Raw genomic sequence first — 12694 nt, 5'->3', positions numbered from 1 at the left:
GCCATAGGGTGCATGGACTCACTGGAGAGAGACAGAGACAGTGAGAAGGAAAGTGAAAAATCACCTCCCATTGTGTGATGGTCAAGCTGTGGTCCCTCCTCCTCCATTCTCTTTCTGGAATTTGGGCACATATGCATATGTGCCTGATGTGATTTTCAAGCTTCCAGGTCTGGGACTCGAACTGTGCTTGGCCATGTGGGAGTCTACCACCTTAACTACTCTACTACCTACTGGCCCCATCCCCATTCATATTTAACAAAAGTAATTTCCTTCTCTGGCTAACATAATTGTAATTTAATTTCATTTTCAATGAGTGAATGAAATTGTTATAATTTTTAAAAAGTAATTATTTAATTTATTTATTCATTTATTTTAATTTGACCAGAGAGAGGCACACACAAAAGGAGAGTGAGAAAGTAAGCCACAAGCCACCGGATCTGGGACTTGAACCATGTTCAACCACATGGGAGTGTCCAACACTTTAACACCACCATGCCACCAGCTGTCCCTGGTTGTTGTAATTTGTGTGTGTGTGTGTGTGTGTGTGTGTGTGTGTGTGTGTGTATGTGTTTTCTCTTTTTTTTCTTTCTTTTTTCTTCAGAGACAGATTTTTGCTGTAGGGTATGGGCACTCTCTGGAGAGACAGACAGAAAATGAGAAATCACCCTCCGGGGGGATGGCCATGCCAGAATCCCTTCTCCATTCTCCTCTGGGGGTTTGGGGCACACATGTACATGCGCCCAGACTGACTTTTAAGCCACCAGGTCTGGGATTCAAACTGCAGTTGACTACGTGGGAGTCCAGCCACATAACCATTATGCCATCTGCTGGTCCCATGGTTGTTGTCATTTTATAAAGGGAAGTGGGGGTTCTTAAAGTATCATGAAGACAAATTCAGAGTCGGGCAACTCAATTCTGAAACCACACAAACTTTCAAGAACATGTTAAATGCTAACTTTCCGAACATTTCCTTTGTAGGTGGAAAAACTGGTGGATTCGTGGAATTCTTACTCTGACTATGATTTCGTTGTTTTTCCTGATCATCTATATGGGATCCTTTATGCTGATGCTTCTTGTAAGTGTCTCACATTTCTCTAAGTGTCTCTTGATTTATTTTTCAGCATTATAGAAGATTGAAGTAATCTGAGTGTGTCATAAAAAAGGTAATAAAGAACTGGAGACAACAAATTAGTTCTTCAAGAGTCTTCAAGTTCGTGAAATGATCTGGATTAATCTTTTCTATTTGCAAAAGGGCTGTTCATGTGTTCATTCAGCAGAAACCAAGCATGAAAGACCCTGTGCTAAGCATTAGGATCTGACAGAAATGCACACATACTCATGCCAGCCCATGGGGTGGTGGTGAAGGCAGCTGATCCCACATGGCTAAGTGCGTGGTTCAAGTCCCACACTCAACAGCTTGAGACACGTGCTGTTTGAGTGTTTGTGTGTCCAAAATTCCATCTCTGTTCATTCAGCCTTTTCACAGTCACCACTCTCTGGTTCTCTGGCTACTCTCGTGTCTACCCATCTGACCTATCTCCCTCCTCCACATCTAGTCCTAGTCATAGCTGCAAAGCTTATGGGCAATGTGGTATGCTGTTCCTTTGATTTAAAAAATTAGTTTTGGAGACCAGCAGTTAGCATAATGGCTATGTCGCTGGACTCCCATGTAGTCAACCATGATTCGAATCCTGGACTCGGTGGCTTAAACTCACACCGGGCGCATGTGCATGCATGCCCAAGATCCTGAGAGGAGAATGTTGGAGAAGGGATTGCGGCATGGCCACCACCCCTGGTGGGTGATTTCTTGCTTTCTAACTCTCTGTCTCTCTCAGTCTCTGGCAAGTACACACACCCTATGGCAAAAAAACTCTCAAAAAAAAAATTAGTTTTGAAGTGAAATTAGACACAGTTGAAAAAACAATCCCATTAACTCCTAAAACTGCTAAAGCACCTTCTGTAAGTTCTGCAAACTCTTCTTTGTTTTCCTTTTGATTCTCTCATTGATTTTTTTTTTTTTTTTTTTTTTTAGGGGGGTTTTTTAGGACAGCGAGATAATGAGAATGAAATGAAAAATTACTTTTCTGTTATTTTAACTTGCTGACTTCTTTACCAAGGAAACATGGGTAACAGCTAGGACAGACTTAACGTGGATGCAGAGGATGCCGAGTTGAAAGCCAGATGGGCAGGCCTGGGTGTGGCCCAGGTGTCATTCCAAGGGCCTACAGCTCCCAGTCTTCTTGGGCTCAGAACCTGCGGATGGTGAAGATGACCACGCCTGTCCTTGGGACGTGGACTTTACACTTTTCAGTGCCGTGTGATGAGTGGCAGACATGGAGAAGAGGAAACAAATGATTGAGGCAGGGAGCTCGGTGACGCTGTGTGAGTGAAGGGACGCATGTGAGACTTGGAGCACGCTGTCAGGGTGGCGGAGCCCTGTGAGCAAAAGTCCAGATGGCAGCGTGTGTCTGAATAGGTGCTGTTCCTTGAGCACAGGGCTTTTGGATCTGGAAAAATAGAGATCGCATTCCGGAGGGCCTTGCAGTGCTATATGTAGAAGTTTAGTTTTGTTTTTTTTGCCTGAAGGCATGTGGACCCACGAGCTTTGGATCTGGAAAAATAGAGATTGCATTCCGGAGGGCCTTGCAGTGCCATATGTAGAAGTTTAGTTTTGTTTTTTTGCCTGAAGGCATGTGGACCCACGAGAGAGAGAGAGAGAGAGAGAGAACCCTGCCCCAGTGCGGGATGGTCACACTGTAATCCCTTCTCCATTTCTCCTTCCTGTCGAGTTTCTGGGCACCCATGTGTGTTCACTAGGTTGACGTGTTTTTCAAATCTCCAGGGCTGGAATTCAAGCTTCAAGTTGGCCATGTGGGATCGAGCTTCCTTAACTAGTAGGCCATGTGGTTGGATTTATTTGGAAAGTAGTAAGGAGTCACTGAACATATTGGGGATAATTTGAGTTATCATTCCCCTTTAGAAGGAAATTTTGTTGTAAGGTATTACAAAGTACGAGGGTTCTGGATATGCCGACTTAGGCTGCGCTGGCGAACACTCCATTAGTAAAGTACATTTCTCTCCAGACTAAACTGTTGAGTATGGTGACTAGGGCAAGAATTTTGTGGATAAATACTATTTTAAAGCACTTTTATATGATAAAATCGAAAGACAGGCAAGCATATGTGGATTTGAATTTTAAAAAATGTTTTCCTTATTCCTATTTTTTTCTTTATCCACTGCAGAGCACATGCCCATACAAATGGAAGAGAGGAAGACCCTCTGCGGGTCTGGTCACACCACAACCCCAGCCTCAAGTACATTAGACTTGGGGCACTCACGTTTGTGTCCAGTGTGTTTTCAGGTGGATAGAGGTGGGATTTGAACTGCAGTTGCCATGTGGGATCTGGCTTCTTTCTTTCTGTCTTCGCTTGCCTGCTATAGGACACCTTCACTTGCCAGAGAGAGAGAAAGTGAGAAATCTCTGGGGGATAGCTACGCCACAGTCCCTTCTCTCTTCTCCTCTCAGGATTTTGGGTCTGATCACACATGTGCCTGGCATGATTCTCAAGCCACCAGTTCCAGGACTCGAACCTTAAGTCAGCCATGTGGGAGACCAGCACCTCAAACACTGCACTAATTTATGGCCCCCCATATTTACTATTTCTAGGTATGTGATTGGACATTAGTAGATATAATGGAGAAAATCAGTTAAAGAATATCCAACATAGAGAATTTAGGAAAGCTAACTTGTGGAAACCTTAAAAAGAAATCCCGGGACCAGCAGATGGTGTAATGGCTATGTCGCTGGACTCCCATGTCGTTGGCTGTGATTTGAGTCTTGGACCTGGTGGCTTGAAAACTCACACCAGGTGTGTGTGCGTGCGTGCCCACAATCCGGAGAGGAGAATGGAGGAGAAGGAATTGTGACATGGCCATCCTCCCTGGGGGTGATTTCTGGCCTTCTGTCTCTCTGTCTCTGTCTTTCTGGTGAGCACACGCACCCTATAGCAGATAAAAAAAAATTCCAAAGCATATCCTCAAGAACTTTGGTACACTTTCTCAGTAAAGGACTAGATAGTAATATTTTAGGCTTTCATAAGTCACACGTGATTCTGTCAGGTAGTCTGAGTTTTTAAAACTCCTTAAAATATAGAACTTCATTCTTATCTGGAGGGTTATAGAAAATTAAGCCCTTGAGAATGCTCTCTCGAGGATTAGAAGTCAGTCAAGTATATTCACAAAGATTGTAGCCTCCCAGTGCATTACAGTAAGTGTTCAGATTGCCATTTGCTCTCTGAGCCTTGGAATTGACTTAAGCCAAGCACTAGCTGCACCTTGAGGAATTCCACCCACACGGGTGGATACAGCAGAGTGAAGGACCACGAAACTGACCATCCAGAAAGGATTGATGGGCCTGGTCTCAGTGGTGCAGATAGTAGCATACTGATCTGCAGAGCTGGCAGCCACATGGCCAGCTGCGTGTTCAGATCCAGAGTTGAAACTCGATGGCAGAAGGAGAGATCGTGGTGTGACCAGACCCTGTCAAAGGTACCTGTCTCTCTCCCGCTCTCTTTCTCACTTTTTCTGCTGACTCTCTCACTGTATCATAAAAGAAATTAAATACATGTAAGAAGAAGGAAGGGGGCCTCATAAATGTGGATTCATTGGGGATCCAGCTGGTGGTGTGTGGTTAAGGATGACTGCAGTTTGAGTCTTGGACCTGGTGGCTTAAAAATATATACCGGGCATGTGTATGCCCAAGATCCTGAGAGGAGTGTGAAGGAGAAGGAATTGTGGTGGGACCGTCTCCTTGAGGGGTGATTTTGCATTTCCCTTCTCTCTGTATCTCTCTGTCTCTTTCCTCTGGCAAGTGCATGAGCCCTATGGCAAAAACCTAAAAAAAACAAAACAAAACAAAAATGGACTCATTGACTAGGCATGTATTTAGGACACTGTGCAATCAGAATTGTATAGCCTTAGGTGACTGGCCAAAGTGTTTGCAAATGGAAGAGGCTATTAATATTTAGAACTTGCCACAGTAGCACAGCTTAGTTTGACCAGAGGTGTAGCTGGCTGTGGGAGAGTTGGCACAGCTGGGAGGATGAAAAACTGCCCAGTTCCTGGCTGGTCGGGTGACAAGTTTTAACTCTTTGTCTTGGTCGTGTCCTTTGCCAAGTGTATGTGATAGGAAGTACAGTTAGACATACATGAAAGCGGGACCAGCAGTTAGCGTAATGGCTATGTCGCTGAACTCCCACGTAGTCGACCGCAGTTCGAGTCCTGGACCCGGTGGTTTAAACTCACACTGGGCGCATGTGCGTGCCAGGATCCTGAGAGGAGAAGGGATTGCGGCGTGGCCCTCCCTCTTGGGGGGTGATTTCTTGCTTTCTGTCTTTTTGTCTCTCTCTGTCTTTCTGGTGAGCGCACACACCCTATAGCAAACAAACAAACAAAAAACAAAAACAATCTCTCCCAAAAAAAAAAAAAAAAAGAAATACATGAAAGCGAACTTTCATATGTGCTCATTTTCCCAGGGTAGCTTGAGACAAAGAGGGCAAATTGGACTAAAGAGTCTCTATCTTTCAAAGGATAATCTCAAGAATGTAGTACTAATGAGAGAGAAAATGTAGTCAATGGTGACCAAGACTGTGTCTCTCAAACAATAAACTCCAGGAGCTGATAGAAGGCGTGGTGGTTAAAGGTGCTGGATTCCCACATGGCCAATGGCAGTTTGAATCCCAGACCTGGCAACTTGCTTTCTCCCTTTTCTTTTCTCTCTCTCTCTCCGGTCAAATTAAAAAATAATAATAACAAACGGAATTAAATAAATAAATCTTCAAAAAAACAACAACCCAAACTATAAACTTCAATGCCATCTCCCACCCTGAAAAACATCTCTTAAATGTTCTCAATAAAACATCATTTAATAGACCCTTTGGGACGTCACTTGATTTTACAGACATTGGATAGTGGATTTTTGCTACTGACATTTAGAATATTAAAAATTGGTAGATTAATATTATTAAATACATACAACAGGAAACACCTTTGTTAAATGTAAATATTGAGAAATGCATGTTCACGTTTTCTTTTGGTTTCAGGTTCTTGGCATCCAAGTGAAATGCTTCCATGAAATTATCACTATTGGTTACAGAGTCTATCACTCTTACGACCTGCCATGGTTCAGGACACTAAGCTGGTAAGTAAATGTGAAACCATCTCAGGTATGAAAGTCAGATTCCTTTCCAATGTTTATAAGAAGCGTCTTGATCAGTCAGTATCCACACAGTGGGGGCTGGCAGGTGGCATGGTGGTTAAGGTTCTGTACTCCCACGTGGTCTACCATGGTTCGAGTCTTGGACCTTGTGGCTGGCTCTTTTACTTTCTTTCTCACTCTCCTTCTTTCATGAAAATTTAAAAATTAATATAACAAATAAAATTAAATAATAATATATTTTTTAAAATTCACAGTTTACCATATAAATTGATTTTTGGAAGAAACAGAAATCAAAAGAATTATAACTAAATTTTAATTTTGAAAAAGAAAATCACCTGTAACTCTGCCACTCCAAGTTTTTTCATACCTTACATTTTAGTCATTATAGAGATATCTGAATTATTTTGAATACACACACACACACACACACACGCACTTGTTGGCTTGGTGGGTGAGGATAGGCCTTGGTCACCTTACGAAGGAGTCACAGTTTCCACTGTAAGACAGCAGAGACATGGTAGAACAGTGGGTGGAAGTGAGGTAACTTGCCCTTGACTTTGGGAATGGCGGGGCCTAATTCTGTCCATGAGGGAAACTCCCTCTTCAGGCTAGCTAGGACTCTGTCCTTCAGAGGACGAGGCTCAGAACTCCAAGGCGTCCAGTGTTTCTGAGCTCTTCACCTGGCTCACACAGCCCCGACAGTGAAATCTCTTCCTTGGGAAGGGATAGATGATGTGTGTGGTTTTTAGAGGTTTTCCTGAGAGATTTTTACCTGCTTCTAGCTCCCACCCACCCACCTGCAATCCAAGAATCCCTGCTCCACCGGAATCCATCTGGGGCATTGAGAAGAGGGGAGGAAGACACCGCTATGATGGGGCAGTGGAGAGAGATGGGGCGACCTCTTCCATTTTTCCCTCTTCATTATCCTTAGGACAGGGGGAACGTCTTAGGATCTCAATAATTGATATCATGAGAACTGTGCTTAGTTGGGAATTAGTTTACATTATGGACTTCATACTAATTATTTTTAAATTACAGGTACTTTCTACTGTGTGTAAACTACTTTTTCTATGGAGAGACTGTAGCCGATTATTTTGCTACATTTGTTCAAAGAGAAGAACAGCTGCAGTTCCTCATTCGCTACCATAGATTTATATCATTTGCCCTCTATCTGGCAGGTAAGTTAAGGCGATGTCTTGTATTGAAATGTAGCTAATGTGCTTTTCATGTTTATTTTAATGTATGTTATTTGAATTGATAGCCTCATTTTATTTGTCACATTTTACATACATTTTATCCCAGTCTCTTTTTAATGATTTCTTATGTTTAAAGCTATTCCTTTCATCATGATCTTAAATAGCAGTAATTCCCTAATAGTGGTTTAAAAACACACATGAGGGGCCAGCAGGTGGAATGGTGGTTAAGGCGCTGGACTCCCACATGGTTGACAGCAGTCTGAGTCTTGGACCGGAGGCTTGAAAATCATGCCAGGCACATGTACACGTGTGCCCAAAATCTCAAGAGGAGAATGTAGGACAAAGGATTGCGACGTGGCCATCTCTCTGGTGGGTGATTTTTTTCACTTTTCCTCTCACCATCCCTCTGTCTCTCTACAGCTAGTACATGTGCCCTATGACAAAACAAAAAGCAAAGCAAAACAAACCAACCACACAGACAGAAAACAACAAAGCTTGAATAATAAAGCCTCCTTACATCAATATTTGGAGGTATCCTGTGAATATTAAAGTAAGGAAACTTAAATATACAATGATTTCATTTTGTTTTGTTTTGTTTTGTTTTTTAATTCCAGAGAGTACATGTGATTGTGAGGGGAGAAGTCATCCCCCAATGGGGCATAGTCCCACCACTGTCCCTTCTCCATCTCTCCATCTTTTCAAGAGTTTGAGTATGCCCCCCCCCGACACACACACACATACCTAGTGTGTTTTCAAGCCACCAAACTGGATTCGAACCATGGCCAGACATGAGGGATGCCTCCTTTTACCTCCTCGCTATGGGGATGACTCTGCAGCGATTATTGTGTGTGTGGTCACGTATATATTGCTTTATTTGTCCCTAGGAAATAGAGGTTCTTATAGAATTAATCAGGAGAATTTTTATTACTTAGTTTTTAATACGAAGGAATTTAAAAAGCTCATGGAAAAAGGGAATTAAAATGTGGGTTTATTTAGGTGCAAAAATATTTTAACTCATACATAGTTTTCTTGTAATACATTATATTCCAGGAAAAAAAAATACAGACAGACAGACACACACACACACACACACACACACACACATACACGCATATATAATTATTTTGCTACAGGGCGTGTGTGCTTACCAGAGAGACAGAGATGGAAAATGAGAAATCACCCCCTGGGGGAATGGTCATGCTGCAATCCCTTCTCCTCTATCCCCCTCTCAGGATTTTGGGCATACATGCACACATGCCCGGTATGAATTTAGGCACACATGCCGGGTATGATTTTTAAAGCCACTGAGTCTGGGACTTGAACCATGTTCAGTTATGCGGGAGCCCAGTGATGTAACCATTATGCCATCTGCTGGTCCTTCCAGGAAGATTTTTGAAGACCTTTTGTATATGCAACCTGGGAATATATTCTTAGAAATAGCTATTGGGGACCAGCAGTTAGTGTAATGGCTATGTTGCTGGACTCCCATGTAGTTGACTGCGGTTCGCGTCCTGGCCGGTGGCTTAAAACTCACACTGGGTGCGTGTGCGTGCGTGCCCAAGATCGCGAGAGGAGAACAGAGGAGAAGGGATTGTGGTGTGGCCATTCCCCCTGGGGGGGTGATTTCTCGCTTTCTGTCTCTCTGTCTCTCTCTTTCTGTCTGGTGAGCGCACGCGCCCTATAGCAAAACCCTCTCTCTCAAAAAAAAAATAGCTATTAAAAATATTAAAATATTTGTATTATTTCAAGGGCAAAACTGTTAATTCAGAAGTAATCAGTTCATTTTGAATTTTAATCAGCTGAAGGGTTATTATAGGGAAATTGATTGATAACAGCTAAGAAGATTGTACTAAAGTTTTGAAGGATAAAATAAGACTGACTCTGGGTTTATTAAAATAAGACTGACTCTGGGTTTATCAAAGCACATCTGTGCATTCTGTTTTGTTCAGAGAGGCTGACTATTTTTTCTCACATATCAAGCCAACAAGCCTAATTTATTCTGTTATATGTAAGGTAGATGCTGGGTGGATTCTTTCTGGTTACAAGAGAGAACACTGTCTCTTCTCAGTTTATGTTCAAAGTGGCAGGACTTTTTTTTTTTTTCCATTTTAGAATGTTAGTAATAATATTAGCAAAGAAAGTATCTGTAGTCATTTCTTTATAGAACTCAACAATTTTACTTTATTTCATGTGATTTTTCATATGATGATTTCTTAACTTATTTGAGACTTTTATATCTTTTTGACTTCCTGTTATAACCTCTCACTTCTCCATCCTTGGTTTCTTATAGTCATTGTTTACACTATTAAATAGGTACCTAAAATATCACTTCCTGTGGAGCCAAAATGGCTATGATTCATTTCCATTATTTTGTAACTTTTTATTTTTCCCGAACTGAACAACTACCTCATTCTTGTTTTGCTTTGCTTGCTTGCTTGCTTTCTTCCTTTCTTTCTTTCTTTTTAATTTGCTATAGGGTGTTTGCATTTACCAGAGCAAGACAGAGGCAGAGAGAGAGAAAGTGAACAGATGCCCACAAGGGGGGATGGCCATGCTGCAGCCCCTTCTCCTCCACTGTCCTCTCAGGATTCGTGCACAAACTCACATGTATCCAGAATGTTTTTCAAATCACCAAGTTTGAGACTTGAACTGTGCAGTTGGCCATGTGGAATCCAGCTCCCTTAACCACTACGCCACCTGGTTGGCCCACATGGTTTTTCTTTTTTACATTTGTAAATTTCAGTGTAGAAATCTTTAGTCTTTATCTCAGCTCTGTCCCATGTCTATAAGTAGTTTTCTCTAGTGTTCACATAGTTCAGATACTGCATCACTTCCCCTTTTCTTGGAGACCTTCGACCCGGAGACCTCCTCATTCTAGTTCCCATTGGAACTGGCTACTGTGGGCTCACTGCCTTTCTGTCTGCATGAGTTGGGTCCCTTATTTTTTCTGTCCCATATTCCCCAGCTTCCTGGCGAATACCTTCACCTTACTGAAGTGTGGCCTGCGTTAGTTGCCTATGAAGGTAAATGTTTCTTGTTTTTTAATATTAGGGGGAAGGTGCACTCGTGAGACAGAGACAGAGAAACAGAAAGAGGGAAACAGAGAAAGCAGCCCCCAGCGGATCCTGGTCATACTGCAGTCTTTTTTTCCCTCTGATTCCCTATCCCATCAGAATCCTGTACATACACATGGCATGTTGCCACTAGGGGGAGGATTCGAATCCTGGTCAGCCATGTGGAATTGGCTTCTTCTGCATAGCACTTAACCACTGCCCTGTGGGGCGGGCCTAAAAATATCTTTATTCGCACAGTCGATTGCTTTGACTAGGGCTTGCACCTAGTGCTGTTAGACCTTGCCCTGCTACCCCAGTTTAGAAGCCCAGGCCCCACCGATGCCTTCCCTGATCCTTTCTGTCAGTTTCTCTAGACAACACCTTTAGCCACCTCCAGTGTCTCAGGTCTTCTGAAAGTTCCCCATCTGTTCTCCAGCTTCCATATTTTTCAGACATTTGGTTTTCTTCTCCTGGAGATTTCTTTAATTCTCTTTCCCCCTCATGAGTTGTCACTTTGATTTCTGTTAATTTTATTTATGGGATACTAGAATGGAATACAAGAAAATGTACTCTGGCCAAGAGGTGGTGTGGTAGTTAAGGCACCGAACTCCCACATGGCTGATTGCAGTTTGAGTCCCGGACCTAGTGGCTTACATTATTGCCTTCCCTTTCTCTCTTTCTCTCTGTCTCTCTCTGGTCAGATCAAAAATGAATAACAAGTGGAATTAAATAAATAAATAATTAAAAGAAAAAAAAAAAGAACAAAATCAAGCTGCCACTTTAAAACAAACCACTAGCCAGTATTTGTCACCCTCCCTCTTAGTTTAACATAACACTATCATTTTCTTTTTTTTTTCTTTAAATGTGCCAGAGGGCATGTGTGCTCACCAGAGAGAGACAGAGAGAGAGAGAGAGGGAAAGTGAGAAAACACCCTTCATAGGACATGATCACACCTCAATCCCTTCTCCATCTCTCCATTCTCTTGGGATATGGGGCATATATGCCCATGTACCTTGCATGTTTATCAAGCCACCAGGTTCAGGACTCGATCTATGTAGTCAACCTTGTGGGATTTAGCCACCTAGACCGATGAGAGGTCTGCTGCTAGCCTGATGGGATGAGCTTTGTAGATAACTTGACGTTTCTCTCTTGCCAATCTTAGTATCCTGTCTTTGTCTGTGGTTTTGGTCAATCTGGCTATAATGTGTCTTAAAGAAGATCTTCTTCTGTTTGGGGTCCTTTATATTTCTTGGGTCTGGATCTTTGAACACCTCTTTAGATTTGGAAAGTTTTCTTCCAGGATTTCATGGACTAGGTTATCAATGTCCTTACTAGTCTCTTCACCTGGGATGCCAGTTATATGGATGTTTACATGTTTAATGGTATCTAGTGTTTCTTGTATATTTTTCTCATTTTGGGGGGTTATTTTCTGTCTTTGTGGTGAATTTTTCTAGCCCAGCGACTCTGTCTTCTACATCTGAAATTCAATTTTCTGTATGATCTAGTCTGCTTTTTATACTTTCAAGGGAGGTTTTAAGTTCCGGTATTATAGCCTTCATCTTTAACAGTTCTATTTGATTCTTTTTTATGTGTGTACTTCCTCTTTCAGATCATGCAAGAACTTCCTCACCTCTTGGAACTTGTCAGCTCTTTTCTAGAGTTCATTGTCTCTCTTGTCTTGCATCTCTTTTAGCTCTGTTACTAAGAATACTCTAAATTCTTTATCAGGCATTTCTGTGAGTTCCATTGTACTGTCTGTGGATGAAGAGGAGTTATTTTTTTTCCCTTGGGGGAGAGGTATTTTCTTGGTTTCTCATTTCTTGTGCCACTGTGTAGATTTCTAGTCATCTGATTGGTTATTCATTTCTTCCTAATTTCTAGAAGTTCAATCTGAGTATTCAGAGGTATGCAGGAGGAGGTGATCTGCAAACTCTTTGCCGTTCTGTTTTCCTCTAGGGGGCTCTACCAGGGTGAATTCTCAGCAAAAAATCTTCATTTCTCTTATTCTCTGAGAGCACTAGTTCTCAGCTTCTATGGAGGACTCAGTCTTCTTCTCTCAGTGTTTTTCTTTAAAAATAATATTGAGTGAGCCAGCAAGTGGCATGGTGGTTAAGGCAGTGGACTTCTACATGGCCAACTGTGGTTCAAGGACAGAGAGAGACAGAGAAACAGAAAGTAAGAAATCACCCCCCAGGGGGGATGGCCACACCACAATCCCTTCTCCTCC

General features: G+C 42.2%; 1 protein-coding gene across 1 annotated transcript in view; it reads left to right on the top strand.

Annotated features, from left to right (window-relative positions):
- Positions 1–12694, top strand: part of CDS1 (CDP-diacylglycerol synthase 1) — a 44420-nt gene that overhangs the window by 7409 nt on the left and 24317 nt on the right. Inside the window, exons 3-5 of the mRNA XM_006143295.1 lie at positions 979–1075; positions 6102–6199; positions 7256–7395. Of these exons, the coding sequence (XP_006143357.1) occupies positions 979–1075; positions 6102–6199; positions 7256–7395 (335 nt within the window). The remainder of the gene's footprint in view (positions 1–978; positions 1076–6101; positions 6200–7255; positions 7396–12694) is intronic.

The sequence above is a fragment of the Tupaia chinensis genome, unplaced genomic scaffold, assembly GCF_000334495.1.
Source record: "Tupaia chinensis unplaced genomic scaffold, TupChi_1.0 Scaffold000094_1, whole genome shotgun sequence".
Lineage (NCBI taxonomy): Eukaryota > Metazoa > Chordata > Mammalia > Scandentia > Tupaiidae > Tupaia > Tupaia belangeri.
The sequence above is the reverse complement of the archived record's forward strand: the minus strand, read 5'-3'. Positions and strand labels throughout refer to the sequence as shown.